The 25,943-nt window shown below is 45.9% G+C and overlaps 1 protein-coding gene across 1 annotated transcript; it reads right to left on the bottom strand.

Moving 5' to 3' along the window:
- Nucleotides 1-13,386: 13,386 nt before the first annotated feature.
- TMEM207 (transmembrane protein 207) lies at nucleotides 13,387-17,678 on the bottom strand. The gene is made up of 5 exons (XM_030226889.2): nucleotides 17,583-17,678; nucleotides 15,716-15,753; nucleotides 15,254-15,298; nucleotides 14,674-14,813; nucleotides 13,387-13,728 (listed from the first exon to the last, which is right to left on the bottom strand). Exons 1-5 carry the CDS (start codon nucleotides 17,676-17,678, stop codon nucleotides 13,580-13,582), a joined length of 468 nt encoding a protein of 155 aa, XP_030082749.2. The 3' UTR covers nucleotides 13,387-13,579.
- Nucleotides 17,679-25,943: the final 8,265 nt, after the last annotated feature.

Raw genomic sequence — 25,943 nt, forward strand, 5'->3', positions numbered from 1 at the left:
CTATGATGGAAAATGAAGGGCTGAGTCCTCTAATGGGTTCCCCTGGAAGCAGCACCTTGTGCTGCAGCACAGAACTGACCAGCAAGGCCAAAACATAACCCAAGCCCTGATGTGGTTCCAAGTTGAGAAGCACCCAGGGCCTGGAACAGACAGGACAACAGGAGGTCCATAGGGCTCTGCTGCAGGCCCAGGCACCTCCACAGGGCTCAGAGCACAGCACAACCATCTCAGCAAGAGCCCTGGTGGCAGCTCTGCTGCCCAGGCAAGGGAGGCTCGTGCCTGCAGAGTTTGTGCTGTCGGGCTGGCAGAGGTTTATGTTAGCCAAACTGGGAGCAGGTTACTGCCAACAGATGAGCTATATCAAACAGATGTAAACACAGTAGGAGGGGTGATGGAGGCTTTTTTACAAGGTCCTGAGAGACAACGAGTACAAGAGTTATGAGCGATGTGATGAATTCACAGATTGTACCAAGAATGCACAAAGAGATCTGGAGGTGACAGGAATTTTTGTCTGTTATTGCAGGAAACTGCATTCAGAGCTTGGTGGTTGTTTTTTTTTTAAAAAACTTTTTTACAGCCCCATCAGAAATGTGTTTTCTGTGGGTCTTTGGAGCAGGAGAGCTGATACTGCTGATACTCTCTGCCAGGGCAGGAAAACTCTGGGAACATTTTTGAGTCTGCTTCCTGGGCTGTGTCCTTGCTGCCCTGCTCCTTCAGAGACACAGTGGGAAGGGGATGGAGGGTGAACACACCCCAGAGGCAGAGCTGTGTTCAGTGACCGCTCCACTGCCCACATCCCCGCTCCTGCCCAGAGAGGCAAATGCTCCCTCAGCCTCCCTGAGGGAGGAGAGATGCTAAGGGCAGCCTCAGCCTGTCTCACCCAGCTCAGAGATGCTCCTGGGGAAGAGGTACCCAGCAATGACCTCATCAACTCTGAATCAAAAACTCCCCAGTCTATGCAGCCAGCACATTATCCCTTCCCACAAACACTCAGAGATGCCTGCCAGCCTCTTGCTGCTGTTTTTCATAGCTTTTCCTAAGCACAAAGGTTATTTCTTGCTGTGAAGATTTATTTCTTGTTTAGCAGAGAAGAAATGCAAGTGTAATTACAAATCTCAGATCACTTATTTCTCCTGTTCAGTGATTGAGGAGATTTCTTGGCCTTTATCTTAAATAGTTTTCAGTTTGTTTCAAGTGGTGGGAGCTGTTTTGTGACTTGCAATGCATGGGTCACACCAAGCAGTGGCTCAGTGGGCACTGAATGTCTATGCCCTGAACAGGGGTGAATATTAAGGATTAGTTTCTTTGGTCCCTCCAGCCCTGTGTTCCTCCTTAGGGTACACAAATAGAGCACAAATACTACCTTAACTCATCCTCCTCAAATATACTTCACATGCAAAGAATTCATGTACAAATATTCTTTGTATAACATTGCATCAACACTTGTGAGCCTCTCTTCAGTACGTATATCGAATAAGAGTTAATTCCTTAATCATACTTTTATTGTAGCCAAACTCCATGGTAGGCTTAGAGGACCTATCTCCTGCACAAGAGCACCAGGAAAAGGTCACAGCAACTCTTAGTTTTGCTAGGTTAATGTTTTGTAACAACTCCAGTACTGCATTGCTTCATTATTCAAATTCTGCTGACAGTCTAGCTGATGTTTTGATCAGCTGTTAATATTTAATTGTTAATCCCTGTTTGATTTAATACTGACACCAGTTTCATGAGTGCAGGATTCACTCCTCATTAGCTCATTATCAGGTCACAATGCAGATCTATTCTAGTTTAATTATATATTCATTAGTAAGAAACCTCCCAGAAAGTAAACAGGACTTATTTATTCTTTCAAAATCACAACCAGTCCCTAAGGCTAAAGATGTATCAGGTGAGCTCAGTTATTAAGGTATTTCCTTAATACCTTCCTGCATTCCATTCAGCAGCAGCTCACTAGGAATGACAATAGACTGATTTTCCTCTCCTGATGGCCATTGATGGCTTACCAAAGCTTTTTGCTCAATTGCAATTTCCAGCTGAGCTGAGGCCCAACATTTAATCCAACAGTTCCAACAGATTTTTAGGTTTCTACATATTTTCACTAGCTTACAAAGTTAAAAAAGCTTACACATTTTTCTGTGTTTGGGCACCTGTGTCTTCATTTCCCAGGGCACAAGGAGAGTCAGGGATTTAGCTGAGAGCTGGAGTAGCACCTTGCCTGCCCCAGGGTACTTCCTTGAACTGGGGCTCCCAGCTGTCCTCTCCCTGACATCTCCATGCACTCTGCCAGGGCTGGTTGCAGGTTATGGAAAACAGTAAAGTGTTTAGGTAAGACCTTTGCTAAATTGATTCCATGCCTTACAGATAACTATTGATTTCCCATTTTGATACAAGCAAGTGAGGCAGATAAAAAAACGACACCTGCAATAGCTGTCCTTTTCTGCCTGCAGCATCTCGCCCTCTCCCTGCCTGGATCAGCCTTGCTCACGAGGGCTTTTAAAATCTCCAGCTGTAATTAGTGCTCACTCTTACTGTGACCTTGTGAACTAGGCTATCTCCTACTGCAGCTGCATCAGTGTTTCCCGGGATATGGATTTCCTGCCTTTTCACAGACATTGCCATGTGATTTTGGTGTGAATTCAGTGGATCTGAACAATTATTTCCAGGAGACAGGAGCAGCAGTGCAGAACTGTGTTTTCCTTACATGCTGCAAGATCAGTGGGATACAATGAACACAATTGCCTTTGAATGTTGTGTCTCCCTAACTCACATCCATTTTTTGCTCAGGAGCTGTTTTGCCAAGTGACTCCTGTGGAGGGAATCACTGCTCTCCTGCAAGGACACACAAAAGGCAGCAGCACAAGTAGGATCAGCCCTTGGGCATTGGGGGATGGATTTTGGAGGCTGCCTAGACCTTTGCTGGTAGCTACAAAGCTCAGACCCCAGTACACACCTGCAGCAATTCATCTTCAGCAGCTGAAGACTTTGTCTCAGCTTAGGCACATCTTCTTAGAGTCATTTCCTAAACTTTCCAGGAGAGAAAAGTAAAATTCCACCAAGAACGCAAGGTTTTCTGTCTCAGCTGGGGCTGGACTCCCACAGTTTGCTCTTCTGCATCTGTTAAATATTGTGGGCAAGTGATTAATGACTGAAATGCTCTGTCCAACTGCCGTTAAGGCAGCGAGAACTATTTTCTCCCTGTAGCTGCTGGGTTCCTGCTGTAAAATGCCTTTGAGCAAGGAGGAAAAGAGCCAGAATTGTGCCATCTAGTGACCCAAAGAGAGTGGGCATCTGTCCCCAGCCCTGTCCTCACCCTCCCTGTGCAGCAGTTTTAGCCTATAATGCAGAATTTTGGATGACAATTTAAAAAAAATAAAATTAATGAGCATGTTAATTATTTTCCCATATTTCATGTCCAACCGTCCTGGCATTCCAAACTGATGCCCTGTTATGGCTCAGCTATCTCTGGTTTTGCTCTATTTTGCCTGAGAGCCACTTTATGACTTTATTATTCAGCTCTTAATCTGCAGATGTGAAAGTCCAGCCGTGTGCCTCACCACGTTCCCTCTGTCTTTTGCTTGGTCACCAAGCAATTGTCTCCTCTGCACCACTCCCATTTCCCCCCCCGAGTCTTGCTGGTGACAAGTTCCCCCAGAAACACACCTGCCTTCTAGTGTTTTCTGCTTTTTTCTAGAGCTGTTTGCCATTTCGTCTCAAAGTCAGCAGGCAGTGTAAACCAGAGGATGAGTGGCAGCCAGAGAGTCACAGCAGGACAAGTGCTTTTCCAAGGTGAACCCTATTCCTAAGGTGATGAATTATAAGGAAATGGTTCTGCTCTCTTTGCAGTTCTGGAAACATCAGCCAAACTGCTTTAACTGCCCTCATTAAGAGCTGAGCACTTATAAAAATATCAGTTACCCAGCAAAATCTCTGCTTGTGTTAGAATGGGAGCACAGGTCTGGAGAAACCTTGTCTGCTCTGCTGGAGAACCCAGGAGTGAGGTGGCAAGCTGGGACAAGCAGCTTTCATGGGGAATAATAGGTTGGTGGGGCCACCCAAAATGCTTTTGTAGAAGAAAGAAACCCATCCTCTTCTCCATTCCAGTGATCAGGAAGCCAAGGACCAGGGCCCTGTGCCCCTTCTCAGGGGACTTTCCTTCCTTTCCCAAGCCAGCAGCAATAATAGTTTATGTCCTCCCCACAGCAGCTCTACGTGAGCTCTTTTTTGCAGATACCTCCTGGCTTTCAGCAGTGTTTGGAAGCTCCTGTGGCTCCTGTGGTGTTCCACAGGTACCACAGCACACAGGTTCTCCCACGCTGGTGATTCCAGATGGAGCCTGATTTTGGGACAGCCACTGGCTTACTTTACTGTGAGCCACTTGTTGCAATTCTGATGGAAAAATTTGATTCCTTTTATGCATAAGTAAAGTGCCTCCAACATGAAACTGAACACACTTGAATGCACACAAGCAGCAGGGGAACAAACCCCTTCCCTCGAGTGTTTTGTGTGCTGAAAGTCTTGCTTGCCCTCTCTTGGGTGGCTGGGGAAGGATTTACCACCTCAGGAATCACTGGTCTTGGAGAAAGAGGGATGCGGAGGGATTGGAGGCATTGAAACCTGAGCAGTCCTTGCTTGTTAGCCTCTCCAGCCATCTGATTAGAAGGTGACATTCAGTGAAATTAAAGGCAGCAATTTATTTAGAGCCAAGCCATTAATAAGCAGGAGGCAGTAATGTTTTACGCAGCACATAATGCAGACAACCTGTGGAGTTCTCTGCCATGAAGGGGTCACTGAAGCTAACAGTGTGTAGGTGGGAATCAAGTGACAGCTGATTTAATGCCCACTAACAGGCTATGCAAGCTGCAGTGACAAACATAATCAAATCTCATGCTTCAGGGCATAAATTGAAGGGGTTGAGTGGTGGAAGCAGTTATGTACATGAAAGATCTGATCCTGAGAGGTGCTGATTACCTGCAATTCTTACTAAGTTCAGCCAGCAAAAGGACACTCAGAAGTTGCTCGATTTCTCCCCTGGCTGAGTCTGTACTTGCTAATTTTCCTTATTAATTAACCCAATAATATTTTAGCCTGCTGGCACAAACATTCATTTGGCTACAAGTGACATTTATTTCCTTTCACACAAGTGTCAAACGTTAAAGCTGCTTCTAAAATAAGATTTTAGGGAGATAATTTGCAGTGGTTTTGGCAAATAATTTTTTCTCAAAATTAGTTGCAATTCTTTATCTAACAAATGTGCTTACATAGAATCATTATGAGAATATGATAACCTTTAGTGCATTTATCTTCCCAGTTTCCTTCCTGAGCACAGGAACTGGTGCTAACCTCACTCTACAGGTGGGGAAATGCTCCATGAGGCAGGCTGTGGGCTCCCATTAATCTTTTGGGATTCTAATCCCAGATGGATCCAGCTGCCCAAATTGGGCCCATGGTCCATGGGAGAACAGAGTACAGGACCAGGGCTGACATTACCTTCTGCAGCAGGAGAAGTCTGACTGCACCCCCAGCCCTTGCCACTGAGAGAGCAGAGGCAGAGAGGTCAGGCAGGCTGAATTCAGCCTTCAGGTGACCTGCCCAGCCCATGACTAACAAAGGGGAATCTTTGCTTTCATCTAGAATTCAGCTAAGGGGAAAATTCAGCATCTTTTTTCAATAATTTGAGAGCTAGTTAGGCTAATGCCTCCAAGGAATGACTTTGGTTGAGATGATTCTGCTTGGGCACAAGGTAGTCTGGATGGCTTCTGTTGTCTCTCGGCGTGGGGGAGGGGGGCTGCTCTCTCCCGACTTAGTGTGTGGTAAGCTCTCTACACGTGGCGTGGGGGGAGGGGCTGCTCTCTCTCGGCTCGGTGTGTGGTGAGCTACCAACCAGGTGGGAGGGGGAGGGTCTCAGGGAACAATGACATCTGGACAGGCCAATGACCGCAGGCCTGAGGGGCATCTTTTGAACTTACTGGGCAGGAGACAGGCAAGGAGGAAGTAGTCACAGCTGAGGGGAAGAACCTAGCTTTACACCACAACATCTCCCCCTAGTTTTGTTTAAAAAGAAGAAAACTGGGTTTGTGGTCAGAAATTTTGCCAAACCATGGTTGGTAAATTGGCTCCTCCTCTGCAGGAGAATCAGTGTTTTCTACTGAGGCTTCTGTGTCATCTATTTGAACACTAAGGGCTTCTAAATGGTACACTTCAGGAACGGGGGGTGAGCTTGAAATCAACTTGAGAACCATGCGTTTGATCAAACTAAAAACAAGGCTAACAACTATAATAACGATAATTAAAATAAACAATACTAAAACCAAAGTTTTCAGAATAGATCTCAGCCAGCCCGAGAGTCCCCAGTCTTTGAACAATCCACTCAGCCAGTCGTCAGTTTCTCTCTTGATGTCGTTCACCATGATTTTCATCTTGTCGATTGTGGCATGGATGTCCTCTGCTTTTGATGACAAGTTAAGGCAGCAGAGGCCTTCAAATTCTTCACAGCGATGGTTGTGCAGAAGGAGCAGATAGTCTATGGCTGCCCTATTCTGAATGGTGGCTTGCCTGGTAATTTCCTCATCTGATAAGAGGTCACTCAGGGCAGTAGAAGTGAGATTTGCCTGTTTTGCAACCCAGCATTCCAATCGGCCTAATTCTCCCATGCTTTTTGCTGCCGATATCCATGGCAGGAGGACTGTAATTGCAGTGGCCTTAAGTCTGGACCAGTGAACAATTTCTGAATTACAGTCAGGGTCTAATTGCCTTAGGTCTCTTTTTTGGATAGCCAATGTGTGTGTGTTGTTTTTTCTTTGCCAATGTATTAGGTTTGTTCGATTTGGGGTCAACAGGCTCAGCTTACCAAAGGTACACGGACCTCCGAGCAGACGAGGAGGGAGACCTGCCCATGCTCTGTCTCCACATATTAAAAACACACCTCTTGGGAGTTCACGAGGCTTATAATCACCACTAGATGAGTGCATGACTAGGACTGAATTTTCACACCAGTTTTTATCTGTGTAGTGTGGGTTGCTAGGATCAGGATAAGTGTTATGTTTAGTTTCATGATATGGTAAGTGGGAATTGAATTTAAAGTGAACGCAAAAGGTTGCATTCATGGAGCCTAAGAGATGGAACTCTTGTGGCTCCCCTTTTGGCACTGGTAACGTTCTCGCCCACTCCTGCCAAAACAGTAAGGGATTGTCAGCAGGGTAGCGGCCAGGAGAAGGTGCGAGTGAGTTAACTTCATTTAAAGCATTCCACATTTCATTTGGGAACTCTGAGGATTTGAAGGGAACTCCCACCAGGCAAGTTGACAAGGGGTCAGAGGCTGTTGCTGTGGAGAGACAAATGTGATCTTGCCCAAGGGCTTTGGCCAAGGTGGTCCATACGTTCGCTTTGGGCTGAGGGACTATCCAGGAAATCGCTGGAGAAATGATCGCAAGTAGGACGAGGAGCAGGCTCGGTCTCATGGCGTCTCAAGACTGCACACGAACTGCAGGATCTAAACCGGTAAAAGGAAACTTAAAACAAACATGTATCACAAACTATTCCAGATAGGAGGCTTAAATGGAATCTCTTCCAGAGAATGCGCACGGCGTTTTCTCCTCCAGGCAGCATTAGCAACCTGGGGCGCTTCAGTAGATTCTTCTGAGACTTTGGGAACATAGGGCTTTACCCATTTGGAAGGAACCCACTTTAAACCAGAGGGGGTGGACACACAGGCATATCCACGACCCCAAGTAACCAATTTGTAAGGTCCCACCGTTTTCCAAGTCTCAGGGTCTTTTACTAAAACCGGAGGCTTTTCTTTCATCAACATGTGACTGCTCCCCCCAAAATGGCGTAGGATGGGCGGATTTAAGCTGTCAAAGGAACAATTCAGAAAATTAATTGTGAACAGTGCCCTGGACAACCGGATGTGGGGAGGTTCTACTTTCAGAACCTGATGTTGCTGATCCAGGACTCTCTTGATATCACGGTGAGTCCTTTCTACTATGGCTTGACCAGTAGGGGAGTAGGGGATGCCAGTTTTGTGCCCTACTCCCCATTGTTGCAGGAAGCTTCCAAATTCCTTGGATTTGTAAACAGGTCCATTATCAGTTTTCAGCTCCTTGGGGATGCCCATGAAAGAAAAGGCTTGTAAGAGGTGCTTAATGGCATCGATAGACGATTCTCCTGTGTGGGCAGAAGCATAGACCGCTCCAGAAAAGGTATCTACACTAACGTGAACGTATTTCTGCCGTCCAAATGACTGTATATGTGTAACATCCGTTTGCCACAGCTCACAACTGTTCAATCCCCTTGGGTTTGCTCCTGTACTCACTGTAGGGAGTGCATGTTGTTGGCAATTTGGGCATGTGTCTACAATTGCTCTGGCCTGTTCTCGAGTGATGCGAAACTGACGAACCAGGCCAGGTGCATTTTGGTGGAAAAGTTGGTGGCTGATTTTTGCCTGTTCAAAAACATTTGGGAGAGTGGCCATCTCTGCAGGCGCAGCGAGAGCATCTGCCCTTCTGTTGCCTTCAGCGATAAACCCTGGCAAATTGGTGTGTGACCTGACATGCATCACATAAAATGGTTGCTCTCGGTGGGTGACTAACTTTACAAGTTTTGAGAGTAATTCGAAAAGTGCGATGTTAGACACCTCTTGCAGTATTGCTTGATCTGCCCTGGATACTACTCCTGCCACAAATGCAGAATCTGTAATCAAATTGAATGGTTCTGAGAATTTTTCAAAAGCTCTAACAACTGCAGCCAATTCTGCAACTTGAGGTGAACCTTCCACCTCAGCAATGTCTGTCTCCCACTGCTGGGTTTGAGGATCTTTCCAAGTCATAACGGACTTGTGAGACCTCCCAGATGCATCTGTAAAGACAGTCAGAGCCTTTTTTAAAGGTCTCCTACTTAGAGCACTTCTCAATTTCAGAGTGAATTGAGCATCTTGTTCGAACATCTTGTGGGCAGGCCTCTGGACAGAAATTTGTCCTGAATAGGAATCCAGAGCAAATTGCAACACTACATTTTCTTGAAACAATTGTTCTAATATTTTCATAGTGTTTTGGCCCGATTTTAACTCAATTGGAATGTAAATGCACCCAAAGTCACATCCTGCTAACTCCCTGATTCTGGTCCTTGCTTTCCGGATCAGTTCTGCTACCAGCTCTTGAGGCTTTGTCATTCTCTTGGACCTTTTGTGACTGAGGAAAACCCATTCTATGATCAAGAGAGGGTCCCTCTGGTCTTGGTCCTCTTTTGGTGTATCTTTTGCCTTAAGTGTTTGTTCTTCCTCCCACTGGAAGATGATTCCATGGAGGTATGGCAACTTACCTAAGATGATAAAATTGAATGGCAGGTCAGGTTGACATCGGTGGGCCTGTCTTGTGGACATTGCAATCTGAACCTTTTCTAGAGCTTTCCGTGCCTCTGGGGTAACAGACCTAGGAGCACCTAGGTCCTCTCCCCCTTTCAATAAATCGAAAAGAGGGGCAAGGTCTTCGTTTGTCAGACCAAGCCATGGCTTTACCCAGTTTAAAGACCCACACAACTTGTGGGCATCCGCAAGGGTCTTGATTTTTGGATTGATTTCTAGTTTTTGAGGAACAATGGTCCTATTTCCAATTTTTAGGCCCAAATATTTCCAAGGTGGCGTCTTTTGAATTTTCTGTTCTTGGAGCTCGAACCCTGCAACAATCAATGCATCGATCGTTAGGTCAAGTGCATGTGTGAGTAGATCATCATTGGGGGCACACACAAGGATATCATCTATATAATGATAGATGATGGCCTTTTCTGCGGCTGCACGCACTGGGGAAAGCAAGGAAGAGACATACTGTTGGCAGATTGCTGGCGAGACTTTCAGTCCTTGAGGAAGAACCGTCCAATGGTACCTTTTCATAGGGGCTTCCATGTTGATGGTAGGGACCGAAAACGCAAAACGCGGCGCGTCGTCAGGGTGTAAGGGAATGTGGAAAAAACAATCTTTTATATCAATAACAGCTAGTTTCCAATCTTGGGGAAGCATAGTAGGGGATGGCATACCAGGCTGGGGGGAACCCATATCTTCAATTACATTATTAATTTGTCGGAGGTCGTGGAGGAGCCGCCATCTTTTTTTGTCAGCTTTCTGAATGACAAAAACAGGAGAGTTCCACGGGGACATGGTCTCTACAATGTGACCCTTTTTTAATTGCTCCTCTACTAGCTCTTCAAGCGCCTTTATTTTTTGTTTACTGAGCGGCCATTGTTTCACCTCAACTGGGTTGTCAGTTTTCCACTTCAGTTTATGGGCGGGGCGCTGTTCAATGACCGCTGTACAAAAATCCTGTGGGGAGTCTGGAATATCAATTGTGACACCCCACTGGGCCATTAAATCTCTCCCTAATAATGGTTCTGAATAATCTAACACGAATGGACGGATATTTGCCAATTGTCCGTTTGGCCCCTCAATTTGGATGACACTCTTGGATTGTCTTGCCAATTGCAGACCTCCCACACCTTGAACGCGACCGGCAACATCTTGCAAAGGCCAATGTGCTGGCCAGTCTTGTACTGGGATCACTGTGCAGTCTGCACCTGTGTCTACAAGCATTTCAATACGTTTAGACTCTTCACCCCCACTGACATTACACCAGATTTTGGGTTTATCTTTCCCAATAACTTGGACCCAGGCAACTGTGGGCCCTTGTTTCTCGGTGCTTTCAGGTAAACACGGCACAGGGATAGCCTGAGCAACAATTTGTCCTTTGGGAAGAAACAGGGGTGGGTGAAAACAGTGCAGCCCGAGAATGAATTGCTCAGGATCTGGTGTTGTCATTCCTGGAGCAATTTCAATCTCTTGTGGTGTGTGATTGGTGTCCCCAATGATGATGTACTTACAGTGAACTCGGTGCCAGGTACCTTCCTGTTCTGGATTGACAGAGACAAAATGCCAGTTAGTGTCTTTTAGGTGGAGTGATTCTGACAGCAGCAACCTGTAAGACTTATTGACAGAAGATGTGGTTAACATGGGTTCACTTAAGTCACGACAAAGTTTGTTTGGACTAGTAGACAATGGACTACCAGACGTGGTCATTGAAGCATCTGCTTCACTCACAGAAATAGTAACATCCCCGCACACTTGGTTTATTTTGTTTCCCCCATTCTCTTGGCCTGCTCTTTTTGTGTCTGTGCGCCTGGCAGGCCGGCGGCGCTCCCTTTTCAGTTTTTTTGTTGTTGTTGATTCTCTGGGAGCGTTTGCAGTTCTCTCCCCCCACCATTTCTAAATTCATCAAATTGCTTTTTCAGGGGGCACTGGCTACTCCAGTGCCCAAGGTTGCTGCAAAGCAGGCATGGCTTCGTGGGGTCAACCATTGCTGGTCTTCGCTGCTGCCCAGGGTGCTGCTGTTCTGAGGGAATAGGCGCAGGGCTGGCAACGGCAACACGCTGAGGGAATCTTGATCTGGTGTCTTCAGCAACACTCATCAGAGGCACTTTCCTGTTACAGACTAGAAGCATATCTTTTAGTGTAGGGGGGGGTTCTAGGGGAAGACTTAAAATTGCTGCTCGACACTGTTCATTTGCATTTGTAAATGCCATTTCCTCTAAAACTTCTTCTCTTGCATTTTCTTTTTTTACTTGGATTTCAATAGCCCTAGTTAACCTTTCTACAAATTTTAAAAAAGGTTCTGATGGTAGCTGTTTGATCTTACTATAAGGCTCTAAAGGCCCCTCGGATTGGAGGGAAAAGAATGCTTTTTCAGCTGCATCTTTCACTTTCTCGAGTGTTTCTACAGGAATTACAGTAGCTTGGATTGAGGGTAAAGACCATTGGCCCTCACCGGAGAGATGCTCAATGGTAATTGGCAAGCCATTGGTATCTTTTGCTGTGTTTGGATCAGCCTGCAAGCTTGGGAGGGCTTCTTTTAGCAGTTGTTTCCATGCTAATTCCCATAATTTGAATTCTGTAGAGGTCATGAGGCATGAGAAAAGCTGTTTTAAATCATGTGGGACTACTACAGTCCTGCTCAGTTCAGAATTTAAAAGGCCACGAAAATATGGGCTGTGTGGGCCATACTCTTTATGAGATTTACAGATTTCTTTAATCAATTGTCGTCCGAAAGAGCTCCAATTAGCAGTTGGGGCTGCTCCCCCTTGTGCTGCAGGCTGATATGTAACAGGAGCGAAGGACAAAGTCGGACCCTGAATTGGGTCTGCAACTTCTTGTCTTGTATCACTTGAATCAGAAGTGGGAGCACCGATACAGCTGTGGGGAGAAGCAGTGGGCGTGCCCTCACCGTGGGAACCCGGGGAGGGGATAGGGAAATAATGGGCACAGGGGGCGGAGCCACCGTGGGAACAGGGGGCGGGGCCACCGTGGGACGTCACATTGGCAGACACCCCCTGGGAGGTGTAGAGGGGCGGAGCTGAGGGTACAGCAGGATAGGGGGAGGGAAGGGAGGTGTCACGAGGAGCAGGAGGGGAGGGGCGTGGGGGAGGGGGGCTGCTCTCTCCCGACTTAGTGTGTGGTAAGCTCTCTACACGTGGCGTGGGGGGAGGGGCTGCTCTCTCTCGGCTCGGTGTGTGGTGAGCTACCAACCAGGTGGGAGGGGGAGGGTCTCAGGGAACAATGACACCTGGACAGGCCAATGACCGCAGGCCTGAGGGGCATCTTTTGAACTTACTGGTAAGGAGACAGGCAAGGAGGAAGTAGTCACAGCTGAGGTGAAGAACCTAGCTTTACACCACAACAGCTTCTTAAAGTATTTTTCCATCCTGTCTGCAGTGATCACCTCAAAGAAAATGGCATTCTTTATCCTAATAGATTTCTGTTGCTAAGTACTAAGTACCTAAGCCCCCAATTCATGACTGTGGGGAACTTCCACATGGGTCTTGGGCCAGTCAAAGCCTTCTGGTCTGCAATGCTAGGGCAAGAATAGCTGAGGACAGTCATCATGAAATTAAGAACAGCTCAAATGAGCAAACTCACTTTTTTTAAGGTTCTGTAACCAGCTCCTGCCGCTGCTACTCCTACATAATCCCTGTCTCTTGTTTTCTCTTCCCTGGCCATAAATTTGCTGCCTTTGCACTAGACAAATCTGATATGCTGTGCTAAATATTTTAAATGTGGCAAATGATCCTTCATCACAGAGTGGTATGATTGCATTGCAATGTATTAGAACAACATGACTTTGCCAGAGGGTGTTTCCTGGCACAGTGCCGAGTGAAGGAGGCAGCCCAAGCTTGAAAAGTAACTACCAAGTCATTTATCAGCATTTGGTCCTAAAATACATGGGGTTGCACCAGATCAAGCAGCCTTAGAGAGATAAATCTAAAGGCTGAGCCAGAAACCCCAAATGTAGACAGGCCTTTGAGGAAGCTTCTTAAAATCCAGAGATATCAAAATGTCAAGCTGAACTGCTGTGACAGATTCAACACATACTTTTGGCATTTATTCTGTTGCATTTAGTCTCATCTTTCAGGTTCGTATGAAATTTGTGCTGCTTTTCAGTCTCAGCCAACCTGTGGAAAAGGCTGATTTGATCTTGCACTCCTTTGGCACGATGGAAGACCTCTGATGAACCAAGTAGGATCCCTGAAAGCCAGCATGTGGTGTCTAGAGCTTGTTTTCCTTCATAACTTCCTCATAAGATGGAGGCAATTCGGTTCCCCCGAGGCTGAAGCAAGGGGCAGGAGAAGAGGAAATCTCTGCAGTCCTGCAGGAGCTCAGGGATCCGGAGAATGGGCACGGAGGTGCTTCAGTAGCTGGGGAAAAAGCAAAGTCACCAGTGTACAGCAGACAGGCGTGAAGGGCAAGTGTGGGAGTGAGAGGGGTGAGCCCAGGAGGAGCTGCCAAACCACTTGGAAACAAGAAAGGCACAGATGTAATTTTTGAAGGATGGCATCAGAAAGTCTTTCACCACAAACTCCAGATACAAGAAGTTGGGACACAGGAATTTGGGTGGGTTTGGGTGGGTCCTCCCTGTGGAGACACTGTCTATGACCACCCAGAAAGCAGGTAATATGTCCTCTGGGAAGGGCTTAGCATAATGACAGGATTAGTTTTATTTTTCTTGGAGGGACGTTGTCTGGCTCAGCCTGCTGATGCTGCTGGCCACACTCCAGATCAGTTCTGGTTGCTACACAGTCATTATAGCCCAGTCCTAAAAAATCTGGGTGCTCCTGGGGGAATGTTCAGGGTGGCTGCCACAATGAACAGCACCCACCAGGACAATCTTTTGACAGACCAGGGTGTGTTAGCCAGTTGAGCTGTACTGGGGTGGCTCGAGTTAGACCAGTACAGTTTTGCCTGAGTAAGAAATGAAGGACACATGCCAGAAAGGGCTGCCTGACCCCAGAGCCTGTGGCTGCATATCTTGGACCACTGAGTGACCTGGCACCAAGGAGAAAGTCCCACACACCTCCAGTGTTTTCCTGGCCAAGCCCCAGCTGTGCACCTTTAGGACACATGGAGGCACAAGGGACAGCAACAAGGTATGGCTCAGTGAAAAGTGGATGTGGCTTCTGTCCCCATGTCCATGGTCTCAACATGTCCCCAATATGCCAGAGCTGGGCACCCCACTGTTCACCAGCAATACAGCCCCTGGCTGCATCCCAGCTCCCAAGCCTGGCTGCTTTTTACTGGGTTTAGTATGGGCCACAGGAAGGCTACCAGGGCCAGCAGGATCTTGCAGCAGGGACAGGACTAACCACAAAAGGCATCTGAGCTGCTGAGGGCAAAGACAGCCACGGTGCGTCGGGGGAGGCAGCTCCGCCACTTCAGCCAGCACTGCAGGGAGCAGCAGATCCCGCAGGACAGGAGCAGGGCCAGGAAAAACAACACCAGGAACCTAGGGCAGAGGCAGCAGGGGAGGAACAGCACTGTCACCATCTGCGGGCAGCACCGACAGATGGCCGCATGTCTTCAAATTAACATATTCATTAATATCTTTTGCAAATAGCCGTTTAATGTTGTGGTTTCCCCACCAGCACACCGGACATGATCAAAGTCCCAAGAAAGCAATGTCTCACTCCTGAGTGCTTAGCAGCCAGTGCTGGCTGGAAATTCAAAATTTCTCCCTGACACAATCCATCATTTTTTCCCAGTTGTCAGCGTACAGTGAGGAGGATATGGATAAATGATTTCCATTAGTTTGTAAAGACAGAACACAGGGACAGCCCAGGAGCAATGCACTCTAGCTATCAGTCTCTCTTTAATGCCTTTCTCTCCATATATCCATCAAAGAATATTATTTGCCAGTTTTCCCCTTAAAGCAGATCTGAAGCTTACCACATATACCAGCTGCTAAAGTTTTCATCACTCTGTCCAACGCACCTAAAAAAGGGAAGAATAAAAAAGACTCCCGGTCCAGCGTGAGGGGCTGCTGTACCCACCCCAGCACATCTACCAACACAAACACCATCAGTAAGTAGGAGATTGAGAAGTTTTCTTCCATGAAGGGAGCCCATTAAAACTTTTTCTCTGTAAATGGGAGCAATGTAGATGATGCAAGAAGCAGAGTGCCACTTGGTTGCCTTTTAACACTGGCGGCCACCACCAGCGTTTTTGCTGAAATCCCAAAGGGTTTCCAGCTTCTTTTTCCTCTTTTTGAAAAAATACAACCAACGTTAAATGGCTTTTCCTTGAAGTTTTCATTCCTCTGCTGTACTGGTGTGCCAGGTAGGAGCACAGCACCCCTGAAAGAGCCTGGGGTAGGAGCAGCTGTGGGTGAGAGAAGGAAGACCCACTCACCTCTTGCCAAGCCCACAGTCCGACCCGGAGTCTGCTGACTGAAAACACACATGTAAATCAGACAGGGCAGGTTCTTTGTTTTTTACAATTTACCAGTATAATTACTGTTCTTAGAATGGAAAGTTGGAGAGGAAGAGCAAAAGGAGTGCTGATCCTGCAGGGTTGAAACCAGACCCCTCCTTAGGGATCTGCCTCTGTGGGGCTCTGCTTTGAGCCAGCCCAAATCAAAACCAGCAGAGAACCTCACCAAGAGCTCAATAAATTCAATAGCTTGCAGATGAAAGCTAGGCCAAGGAGAAAGCATTCCTTTTGATGTGGAAGAGGGAATGGCAAGAGCAGGGAAACACGGGCTGGAGTCTGAGACCTGCTTGCTACACTGGGCTTTGCTATTCAGAAATACCTGCTGAAAATCCCCATAACCAAATTCTTCTTTTGTGGCTTTTTTTTTTTTTTTTTTTTTTTTTTTTTTTTTTGGGAGCTCATCGTGAATGCAGCAGTAAATTGGAGCTGTTTTGATCAGAAGTGTGCTCTACCCAGCATTTTTCTGTTTTCAGATAGTAGTAGTGCATCATTCCCAGAGTCAGGTTTTAGGTATTGCAAATATGCGAACCTGAAACTTGTTTTTCAGGTATATTTTCTATTCTAATCTTAAGCCAGTTTATTTTTGCAATCCTTGTTGATCTTAGCCTCAGTTTCATATTATCTGTGCAAAAAGTAACCAGAGCAGTACATCAGTATAATTGAATTCAATTCAATAGATTCTTTTGGCTGACTGGTGTTAGGTGTGTTACGTTATACGTTGCTCAATGTTGCTACAAAAAAAAAACCAGATCGGGTGTAGAGTTGTGATAACACTTGAAAGCAGAATGAACAAGGTAGAGGAATTTAAATTTGTTTCTTGGGAAAAAAAAACTATTAGAATGTGATTTGTAAATAATTACTGTGGATCTCCCTCTGCATATATCCAAAGCACTTAGAGATTTTGGACTTTGAGTCAAACTGAAGACTTTGTTCTGAACTAGAAATTTGTATCGAATATGCATAACTGAAAAATCACTTTTAAAATCTCTAATTAACAGGTTCTTTTTGTTATGCAAAGCTCAAGCCACTGTAAACAGACAGAAATCCCCTCTCACATCTCTATAATGTGTCTGATCCTGTGCACACACTGCCTTTCAGTCCCTAGTTTCACCAGAGGTCTTTGGGTATAGTAAGTCTTTCATATAAAGCATTATCTGTGAAATTTCATGAGTGGCTGAAATCCAAATGAGGAATAGAGAAAAAGACAGAAGCTTCAACTCTTCCAGACGTGTCCTTTTAAAACTGAGCTAATTTGCCATGTCACACATGCACCCTGATGCAGAATATTTTAATTCTTTTGGGTTTTTTTACATTTCAGCTGATTATTAAATAACAAGTCAAAAGCAGATAGCTGATTGCTGTGATTACATGTATCCTGAGTATTCTTCATGGCTGAATGACAACTTCTGGCCTCTTTTTTATCCTCCTTCAAACCAGCACAGCAGAGCCACCTTAGCGTAGTTAAACTGCAGCAAAGTGCATCTGCTCTGAGGCAGGAATCTGTCACAGCAGCCAAACACCCACCTGTGCTGCTGAAGCCCCAAGCTCTTCAATCTCAATAGCCACAGACAGAATAAAGGACAAAGGCAGTAGTGTTTTCTCTGTATTAACTGAAATTTTTTGGAAGCATTAAATCTTTCCCAAATTCATTAGGTCCTCAAAAAAATCCTTCACAAAATAATAATAAAAAAAAGAAAGCTGATTACTAAATTCTATAAAAGTTGGAACCTTCCCCCCCACCAAAAATCCCTAAAATCAGCCTGGTCCCAGGGAAGGGCTTGGTTACCTGGAAGAAGGTTAAAGACAGAACTGCAATTCCTGCTGTGATCCATGAAGTTAAACATAACACTCCAGGTCTCCACATCATTAATGTGAGAAACATTGGAAGAGCTTTGTTTGCAGCAGTGTTTTACCCTCTGTGATTTGGGGCTTTTAAAACTTCTCTGCATATGGTGCCTGCAGCCAGAGAACACATTACCCAATGGCTTCCTGTGCCTCAGAAATTACCGCTAGCCAGGGAGCGAATTTGGGTTTGCAGGGACACGAACAGCTACCAGAAGTTAAAGGAACATTGGTTTAAGGTCAGCACCTTGCGGTTGTTTTGGTATTTTCCGAGCTGTTCACAAATTCCTGCTACTGAGGCTTAGTTCTACATTAACCCACGGCTGCATTTAACAGGACTTCCTACAAAAAGAGTCACTGGCGTCCGTGCACTGGGACCACACTTTCATGGTACGCTACCTTCAGATGGAATATTGGCATTACAGAAAAATCAGAGTTAGCACAAACCATGTCCTGTGCACTGTGCCTACCAACTCAAACCTGTACCAAGGATGAAGGAAACCTTTCCCAGCCTGAGACACTCACCACCATCACCAGTACTGCTGTTATGCAGCTGTCAGGGTTTGTCAGCAAAATCCGGCTTAAAAAACCCTATACATCCCCAATGCTTCTTACAAGGGACACAAAATTTCACTGCACATTCAATTCCTACAGAGCCATCCTGGTGATGTGGTTAAATAGGGGTAGAAGATGGTTTGCACCATAGCTCTGATCCCCTTGGAAGGGACAACCCCAGTTTGTTCAGCAGTCAGTAATAGGTTGTCACTGAAGTTTACAGCCCGTGGCTGAAATGGACCATTAACTGTGGTTCTTCCAGATTTTAACACAAAGGGTGTTGCCATGAATATGTTTAGCTGTCACTCCAGAGTTAAGCATTATGTTGGCATGCCATTACTTCTGTAATGATTGACAAAGCCGAGCTGCTCCTGAGATGTACCTCTGTGGCTTTGCTTCAGCTGAAAGGTCAATAAGTCTAACCAGCTGTGATATACATGCACAACATGGGTTTGTTATTTAATGTTCAAGTTTTGCATAAACCCAGGCCAAGCCCTGGTGTTCTCTAATGTTTACTTTCAGCTCAGCACTAATGAAGGGCGAGCCCCTGAAATGATGCTCGCTGAGAAAGCATCTCTCATGATGGTGCTAAGTGCATGTGCTACACAAAATAAATGGTCTGAACATGCTGTCCTGCTTCAGAAAAATCCTTTTCAGTGCTGCTCAACAGAAAAGTGCCAAACCAATTTCTTAGCTGTTTTCTTAAAGAAAAAGCTCCTGCAGTATAAAAATGTGCACAGACTTGCTGGGAACTGTGTGACTCTTACAATTTTAGGCTTCAATGAGGTCATCCATCATTGAACTAATTTCAGTTTTCTTCCTCTCACAATTACTTCCCTCATGTCAGCATCCAGGGTACTTTCAATTTAGAGCCTCCAAATGGATCAACCCCAGTATTTCAGGGAGCAGGTACCTCAATGAGCTCCTGGTACTGAAAAATAACACAGGGTCTCTGTTCTGGATCTATTTCCAGAAGAAAAGGGAAATAATTGAATTCTATCACTGCTCAGCTCCTGGTCTTGAGGCAAAATTTGATGTTTTCTGCTGGGTGAACCTATACAGGGATTCCAAGGGATGATGGCAATTTGTGAAGCCTGTCCTGCAGTCTCTGTAATGATGTCAAAAAGAGAGATAGTTGGCTAAAAGGGGGTCCATGTCTTTTGGTTCAAGAGTGATTCCAACACTGAAAAGAATCACTGCTTCAGAAAGAAAACTCTCCCTGTCCATGATCAGCTGAGCAGCTTGAATACATAAGTGTCATAAAGAGCCTCAGCACTTGCTCTAAGACAGTCAGGACTGGACAGCTAAAACCCAGAGAGGTTTTGCACTGAAATTCTGGTGGGCTGGTACCCTCCTGCTGCTCCCTGCCTGCTGTGGCACTGCTGCCTTTGGGTTTTGCAAAACTGAGACCCATCTTCTGGATAGCTCTGAGTACAAGGGCTAGCTCCAGTCTGAGGGATTTCTCCAGGGATTTTGTCATCTCCCCACGAGGAGATACATTTGCATACACACAAAGATAACCTCTGCTCACTCCTCCTCTACTTACTGGATGGAAAGTTTGGTATCTCTTTCCTCCTCAATTATATTCACCTGATTGGTGGACTAGGGAGGTTGCTCCCTGATAGATGGTAACTCATGGCCGTTAGATTAACATGCCGTTATTTCCTCATCACCTTATGTCGTTGCTAGGTGACAAATGCATCTCCCAGGCAGCAACAGGAGCTACCAAAACATAGGGCAATTTCTGACTGCCCATTATGGCTTTCCTTAAAGTGCCTGCTCCTTCCAGTGGGAAGAGGTGCAGTTCTAGGATCACTCACAGGGTGACTTCCAGAGTTGCCACAGAAACCACCTCCACTGGGGGCTGGCTCTTGCTGGGTTTCACAAAAACTGTGAAAGGAAATGCAAGATGGGGAGACAGGAGGAATTTGGGAGCTGATTTACCTTGTCAAGTCTGAGAGGGCCAGGGTTGTGTCAGGGGTCTGAATTTCAGGAGATGGGCTCCAAATTATATTTGTGTGCACTAGAACTGATGGCCTATGTTTCATTGGGTGTCATACAATTTCAGATATGCTTTTAGATTAAGCCAAAATTTCAGGGAACAACCTGGGGATTTTTGGATCTTGGTAAGAGTGGGAGGCAATTCACTGGCAAACAAGCCCACATAAAACACCTTGCAGCCTGTAAGTACAGCTAGCAGCTTAAACTTGTTTCAAGCTCTTCCTAGGCTGCCTTCAGAGCATTTGGTGGTTGCTGGGAATGACTTTTGGGAAAGCTATCACCTTTCTAAGTTCTGATCAGCCTCCCGGAAGAGTCCAGAATAAGACTGTCAAATACTCAGAAAGAGGAGACTGACAGCAGAAGAATTCAGATATGGAATAGAATGGAGAAGACACAGACATGTGGAAAAGAGACAAGGAAAATCAGAGCAGCCCCACTCTCTACATTAAGGTCAACTGACAAGGGTTAAGCATGTGTTCATTTTTTTATGCTGCAGTGTTTTCACATCACCCCACAATCAATTCTTGCTCCAGTTCAAGGCCACTGGGATGTCTCCTCTGCCTACTTGACTGCACTACCACAACCATCTCAGTCTTGCTTCTGCAGTAACATCCTTGGCATCAAGGCTCTGTCAGGTGGACACCTGACCTGGCCTGGGATTCCCGATCCCTGCTGCCTGGCTGGGATGACTCAGCAGGCAAATCCAGTTTATTTAGCCCAGGAGAAGGCCAGAGCAATGGGGAGGACTGAGCATTTCCTCTCTGCAATGGGAGAATGAAAGCAGCTTTGGTCTCATCCTCTGTAAATGGAAGCCACAAGGAGCTGCTCGTTCCCTACACACACACACTGAGATGACTAAATCCAGCTCTGGGGTGAGCTTTTTAAGCTAATGGCCAGTGCTGGCACAGGAACAAATGAGAGCAAACAAACCATGAATAAATTGAGGCTGGAAAAGCAAAGAAGGTTCACCCCATCCAGAGCAGCGAGGTTGAGCAGCAGCTTGTCCGTGGGAGGAGTGTGGGCATGAAACCAAACAGCTCCTGGGACACAAGTCAGCGAGCTCCCACACGGCATGTAACCACTTCAACAGGACTTGCTGACCCAGGGAGCCCTTTTCCCACCCCACAGAACCACCCCAGTGGGTCCTTAGACCCTCAAACCCCTCCACGTGTACTATAGTCAGCCAAGGTGGCCCTGGACTTGAGTTAGGGAGGAAGGATGAACATTTTACACCAAGGTCTGGAGGAGCTGGCAGGGCCTGTTGTCTTTCAAAAGGATTGTACCCAGTTGCTAGTCCCTGATGAATGCAGCCCTTTGTGAGCTGGTGTGGGGGATGTGCTGCAGGGGGAAGGAGAGACTCTGCACAGGGGTTGGAATGAATGCCAACAAGGATGACTTTGTTCTGCTGCATCCTCCCCAGGAGCGGGGCTTCAGAGGTCACCCCTCAGATCTGAGGCAACTGCAGCTACCTCATCATGTTGGATGGTCCAGAGAGTGTTTTTGTTTCCCTTGGTGTGTCAGTAGGGAAAATCCAGCAGAGAATGGGGTCAGTGAAGGCTCCTGCCTGGCAGGAAGATAAAGGAATCTCCTCTAGGTCATGCATGTGAGATTTCTCCTATATGTGCTTGCATGTCCCCTGTTGACAACTGCAGAAAACTGAACTCAATACACAGGTGTTCATATATTCAGGGAATTCAAAACTTTAAAACTATCTGAAGTCCCAACATTGAAGTTTTGTGAGAAATTGTTATGATTTGTCCAAAAACTACTGTTCCAACCTTATAATGAACACCTGAAATAAATAGTGTAACAACTGAAATGTTAAGCTTATCTGAAAGGACTGTGGTAGCAGGAGCTTTCTTGCTGTGGAATTCGTGCACTTTGAGAATGTGTATTTCCAGCAAACATTTTGTGTGTGCTGATGACTTTGAAGCTGCTTCTGCTCTCACCATTAAATACAGAAATCAATGTGCAGTGATTTCCTGAGAGCTGTGTTGTGGCGGGGCAGGGTGACTGAAAGAGTTTAGAGAAGTGGCTATTTCCTTTCCTCTTCCAACTGAGTTTTGTCTTTAAAACTCAAGCTGGATCCTAAAAAAAGAAAAGGTGCTAAAGTCACAGGATTTGGGTAAGCCTAGCAGTTGTTTTGCTGCATGAGAATTCAGAGCTCAGAATTACATTTTAAGATCTACTGCACCTGAATGACAGTGGGGCTTCTCTTATTTCCAGCTTGGACATCAGGACACGAGATAATTCTGAGCTTTGTCACTGATTTCCCAAATATCCATGAAATTCTGTGTGCTACAGCCCAGCCAGAAAAAGAGTTTAAGAGATCTTTCATCTCCATCTCTCCAGATACCACTGTACCTCACACAGAGCATGTCAGAAATCAGTTCAAAGTGCTGGACAATCCTCAAGAGTTAAGAAACACAAAAGCAGAATTAAGGTTAAAGCTGATAGAATTAAAAGCAGCTTGAAAAAAAAGAAAGATGAAGTATACTAGAAATACAAAGTTATCACCAGCAGAAATTTTTCTCCTTTCATTTTCTAATAAGAAATTGAAGCTGATCACAACCACTTGAACTCTGAAGCCTGCTGCTGTTTCTTTGTACTCCAACAGATCCTCTTACTTTTAATCAGTTAAAATTTTACATGGATTTAATAATTAAAAATTATAGTTAGGCTTTAGTACTTGTTCACAATATCTCTGGTTTTTTGTTGTTATTCAGTTGCCAGGGGCTAAGAAATTACAGTGAAAAAATTAAAAGCCTTTAGTATTTTCATCCCTGTAATTTACTTAGCTGCTGGATATAAAAAGACAACAAGAGAATAAATTGCTTGAAAGCAAATAGAGGCTTCATTTTCCCCTGCCTTTGAGTTACTGATATCACATTGGACACCACATGGGAGGTTTTGGCTGAGAAATTAGCATGAGACTATCTGGCACATCCTGAAACACATTTTCAAGGCAATTTTCCAGGCAGAACCGTTTAGCAATGAATGCTGAAACACAAATGAATGCTGGTCATTATCAGCTGGCACATGTGCTTCTTCAGCAGGAAACCCCGTGGTCCAGGGGCTTGTTCTGCAAGAGGGGTCACGTGGGCACAGGGACAGGGACATGTCCCCTGTGTCCCCTGCATCAGCCGGGCTCCAGGCATCACAGGAGCACCCTGTGCTTGTCCTTAAGTGTAGGCACCTGCTCACATTTCAGCCTCAGATGATAAGCCTTCCTCAGATGATCCACATAGCTTTACTACACTTGATTGCTTACCAGCCTCCCATGAACATTGAATTCCTTCCAGGTGCCCTTTCTGGGTTTATTTTGAATTGCTGGGGCCTCAGGTGCAGCCAAGCACCCTCAGCCCACCTGGGCTCCATGCAGGGAAGGGCAGTGATTTCAGACCCTCATTCCTTGCAGGCAGGGTCAGTTCAGAACAAGCTCTAGCCATGCTCCCGTGTGCCCAGAATCAGCGAGGGCTGGTACCAGCACTTATGGATTCAAGAAACATGGGATCAGCAGGCTGCTCTCCAGCTTCCTCTTGTGACAGATAAAATGCCAAATGCTCTGCCTGGGAACAGTGAGCTGATGCTTGGAGTGAGATGCTGTGTACATACTCACCTCGTGCTCCCCAAGGATGTTGGAGCAACGTGTCTGGGATCAGGGTAAGGATGGGACAATGAGGCTCCTCTGGGCTTGCTTCCCCTCCCCATGAGCCTCCAAAGCCCTGTACCATGGCCAGGCTGCCCTCTGGCCACCCAATTCAGAGCTCACCTCCTCTCCAGGCTGGTGCCAGGATGAGAAACAAAGTCTGGAAGACCAGATGGAGAGCTTGCATCTTCCTCCCCACTCTGCAGGAGTTTTCTGCATGTATAAACAGAGAGAGATATGGGGGAAGCTTCCAGGGCAGACAGGGACTGCAAATAAGACCACGCAATAGGAAGGCTTAGCTTAGCCCTTTCTCCCCCTCAACAGCTTTACTGTTTTACTTAATCTCCCACTTTTACATCTTCCCCAAGAATATATCTGAAAAACACACTCCTGTTTATAATTTCAACACAAACAGGCAGGCTCTTCACACTCCTTTCTTTTAACTCACCCTTTGATTTCCCCACCAACTCCTGCTTCTGCTCTCTCGATTTCCCTCTGGCCAAGAAAAATTGTCCTAGCAACATGAATCTTCCCAAGCTCCTTTTCCCTCCTCAGAGACCTGTTCAAATACACCAAAACCCCTTATCTTACTCAAAAGCAGACTTTTATAACCTCTCCATCTCCCACAGGTCTTTGCAGCTCTGGGAGCAAAAGGTGCAAACAGTCAGAGCTGCCCTTGGAACCAGTGAGGTTAATCCTGTTCAATAGGAAGGAAATATGAATTCCCCTCTTCACTTGCTCTAATGATAATATCTGTCTTCTAGAGCAATCTCCAACTGGCCAACTCCTTCCTTGTAGGAAGGAGATCCTTTTTGTGATACAACAGCACTTAGATGGGCAGGGTGCCATGGGCTGCAGAAATGTAGGGCTCCTGGTACAAATGAGAGTCCAGATGCTGACTTTCCAACTTTCCAACTTCCACCTGGAGGCAATTAGATGCAGATCTATTTTTTAAATCTCCCCATTCTTACCGGAGTATTACCCCTGCATCACCTCTCCACTGTGTTACAGATATCAATGAGCTCTAATCCTATGGGAGAGGAACAAAATATTTTGCTTCATTCCCAGTTGCGGTCCATGGACACATGGCTTGTGTGACAGAACTGACATCCCGAGTCTCAGTGGGAGTGTTGAGGCTGGAACCCACAGTGCTGAGGTTCAACTGTGTTGTGTGAAGTGTAGCAGCTTCTACTCCTAAAAGGTACCCCTGAGGAAGGTTTTTTAGGGAAGCATCCTTACAGAAATGCCAGTACAAACACTGAAAATCCCAGCTCAGACACTCACCTCATCTCCTGTGCACAGACCTCTTCTTCCTTGATGGTCTCATCCATGCTCCTGTGCTCTCCTTACTCTTGCAAGCCCTGATGTCAGGGACAGAGAGAATGGGCCTAATCCCATGAGGTGCAGAGTTCCCAAAGCCTGCAGGCAGGATTGATGGTGCTGGGTCATGCTTGGGGTGAAACCTGGGCAGTCCAGTCCTGCCATTCAGGATGTTGTGCCAAGGGCCCAAGTCCGTGCACAGTGGGCCCTGAGTGGAGCATGACCATCTGTGAATTTACTATTCCCTCTCAAATGCTAATTAGTTATTTACATAAAACTTTGGAACATTTTAATTAGTTGTGTTAATTTAGAATTCACAGAAGAGAGCTATAAAAGTCTATTATATGGGACGCTTATTCAAATGAAGCTTGAAATGGCACATGGTGATGTACTCACAAATCTCCTGCCAACACAGTGAGAAAAATGAGAGGGTGGCCAGGCTTTGAGTGAGACAGCAGGAGATTGGCATTTCTGATGCACTGGGTAAAGCTGAGAAGCTGGTCTTGGTTAGGGAGATGGTCCTTTCCCACTTGAGGTCTCAGTCTGACAGTTCCAGATTCATATTGTACCAATGTTGTTGCATTTGATGTGTCCTCCTCCTCCTCCTCAGGGGAGGATTAACAGTTCTCTCTTTTCTATCTGTCAACTATTTTTTTTTTTTTTTAACTTGTAGGAAGTCATGATTAGGTTTGAGCTGGTTTGGGATGATTCAAATCATGCTAAAAATGGCCGACAGTTTATGGAGCCAGAGGAATCAGATAGATGGACATCAGTTCATCA

Source organism: Serinus canaria, chromosome 9 (genome assembly GCF_022539315.1).
Source record: "Serinus canaria isolate serCan28SL12 chromosome 9, serCan2020, whole genome shotgun sequence".
Taxonomy (NCBI): domain Eukaryota; kingdom Metazoa; phylum Chordata; class Aves; order Passeriformes; family Fringillidae; genus Serinus; species Serinus canaria.

Coding starts and splice junctions, on each gene's coding strand:
- TMEM207 (XM_030226889.2), bottom strand. CDS start 17,678: ATGTTTCTCACATTAATGATGTGGAGACCTGGAGTGTTATGTTTAACT. Junction 15,299..15,715: donor GACTGTGGGCTTGGCAAGAG/GTGAGTGGGTCT, acceptor TCCCTTTTTTAG/GTGCGTTGGACAGAGTGATG. Junction 14,814..15,253: donor TTTAGCAGCTGGTATATGTG/GTAAGCTTCAGA, acceptor CCTCTGCCCTAG/GTTCCTGGTGTTGTTTTTCC.